This window comes from Gavialis gangeticus, unplaced genomic scaffold (genome assembly GCF_001723915.1).
Source record: "Gavialis gangeticus isolate Ggan-Ray unplaced genomic scaffold, GavGan_comp1, whole genome shotgun sequence".
NCBI lineage: Eukaryota > Metazoa > Chordata > Crocodylia > Gavialidae > Gavialis > Gavialis gangeticus.
In genome coordinates this window covers 18,735,200-18,736,328 of record NW_017729001.1, presented here as the reverse complement: position 1 = coordinate 18,736,328, position 1,129 = coordinate 18,735,200, and the positions used below count along the sequence as shown (strand labels likewise).

The following is a 1,129-nucleotide window of genomic DNA, read 5'->3' as shown; positions in this document are numbered from 1 at the left end:
CCCCCCCCCCCCCCAATAACTACTTCTACTCCAGGATACGAGCTTTTACTACTCTGACCAAAAACAAAAGTGTCTACACAAGGAGGTAATCGGGTATAACTGTATCATCTTAAATTTACATCCCACTATATGACTACCACTTTCATGAGTGGAGGATCACCCTACTACATGAGACAGAAAAAAAACAGCAGTACAGTGGCTGAAACAGGTTGATGGACTCAATCCCTAAGTCCTGCTATGGCAAATCCTGGCTAGAAGGCAGATTCTTTGCTAAATTGCTCCCCTACATCAGAGCCACAACTCTTGGCACTTCCCCAGCTCAGATGTTGAACCCTGGGCATGGACTCGGACGCAGGCTGACAGCCTCCCACCGGCAGGACCCGGGATAATTCACAGCCTCAGTTTCCTCCCCACTTGTAGGGCTAGGATAACACCACCCACCTATTAGCGTTTGCGCGACTCTTGCCAAGTGTCAGGTGCTCTCCAGCTGCCAATAAACTGTTTGATCGCAGGCTTCTGAGCTAGGAAAGCCTGGACTCGTTTCCCAAGGCTGCTCCAGCCACAGAGCAGACGGAGCAGGCTCTCGCTCAATTTCAGAGCCAATTCCCGGCTCCAGCGGTTCCCCCGCGGAGCGCTCTTCGGCCTCTCCCACTCCCGCCTCGACACCGCGGCGGAGACCGGAGACCAGAGCGGCGGGACTCCGCGAGGCGCAGAGGGAGCCGCTCGCCTCCCTCCCGGCGCTGTTCACCCCGCACGCAAGCCAGCGCCCAGCGGCAGGGACCGAGCAGCTGCGCGGCCGCCGCCCTGCCAGTGCCTCCCCCGGCAAGCGCCAGGCACCGCGGCGCGCACTTCCTAGCGACCCCCAGCCCTGCATCCCCCCTTCCCCCCGCGGGGCCAGAGCTGCACCTGGACGGACCCCGGCGAAGAGCGGGCGGCGTTACCTTGCCCGCTGCCCCCCAAACGCAGAGCGCTGCTGCTGCCAGGAGGAGCCCCCCCGAGCGGCGCGGGGAGAAACTTTTGCCCATGATCTCTGGCTCCGGGCGGGCGCCGCTGGGAGCGAGCGCGGGCTGGAGCAGCTGTTACTAATACCTACTCCCTCGAGCCGGGACCTCCCTCCTCCCCCCCCCCG

General features: G+C 61.7%; 1 protein-coding gene across 2 annotated transcripts in view; it reads right to left on the bottom strand.

Annotated features, from left to right (window-relative positions):
* Nucleotides 1-1,129, bottom strand: part of LOC109290471 — a 48,079-nt gene that overhangs the window by 46,465 nt on the left and 485 nt on the right. The window contains exon 1 of one of the 2 annotated variants that reach the window (XM_019507008.1): nucleotides 942-1,063. The exons of the other annotated variant lie outside the window; for it this stretch is intronic. Within the exon in view, the coding sequence (XP_019362553.1) occupies nucleotides 942-1,025 (84 nt within the window). The 5' untranslated portion in view covers nucleotides 1,026-1,063. Of the gene's footprint in view, nucleotides 1-941; nucleotides 1,064-1,129 lie in introns of those variants that run through there. 2 annotated transcript variants of the gene reach the window in all.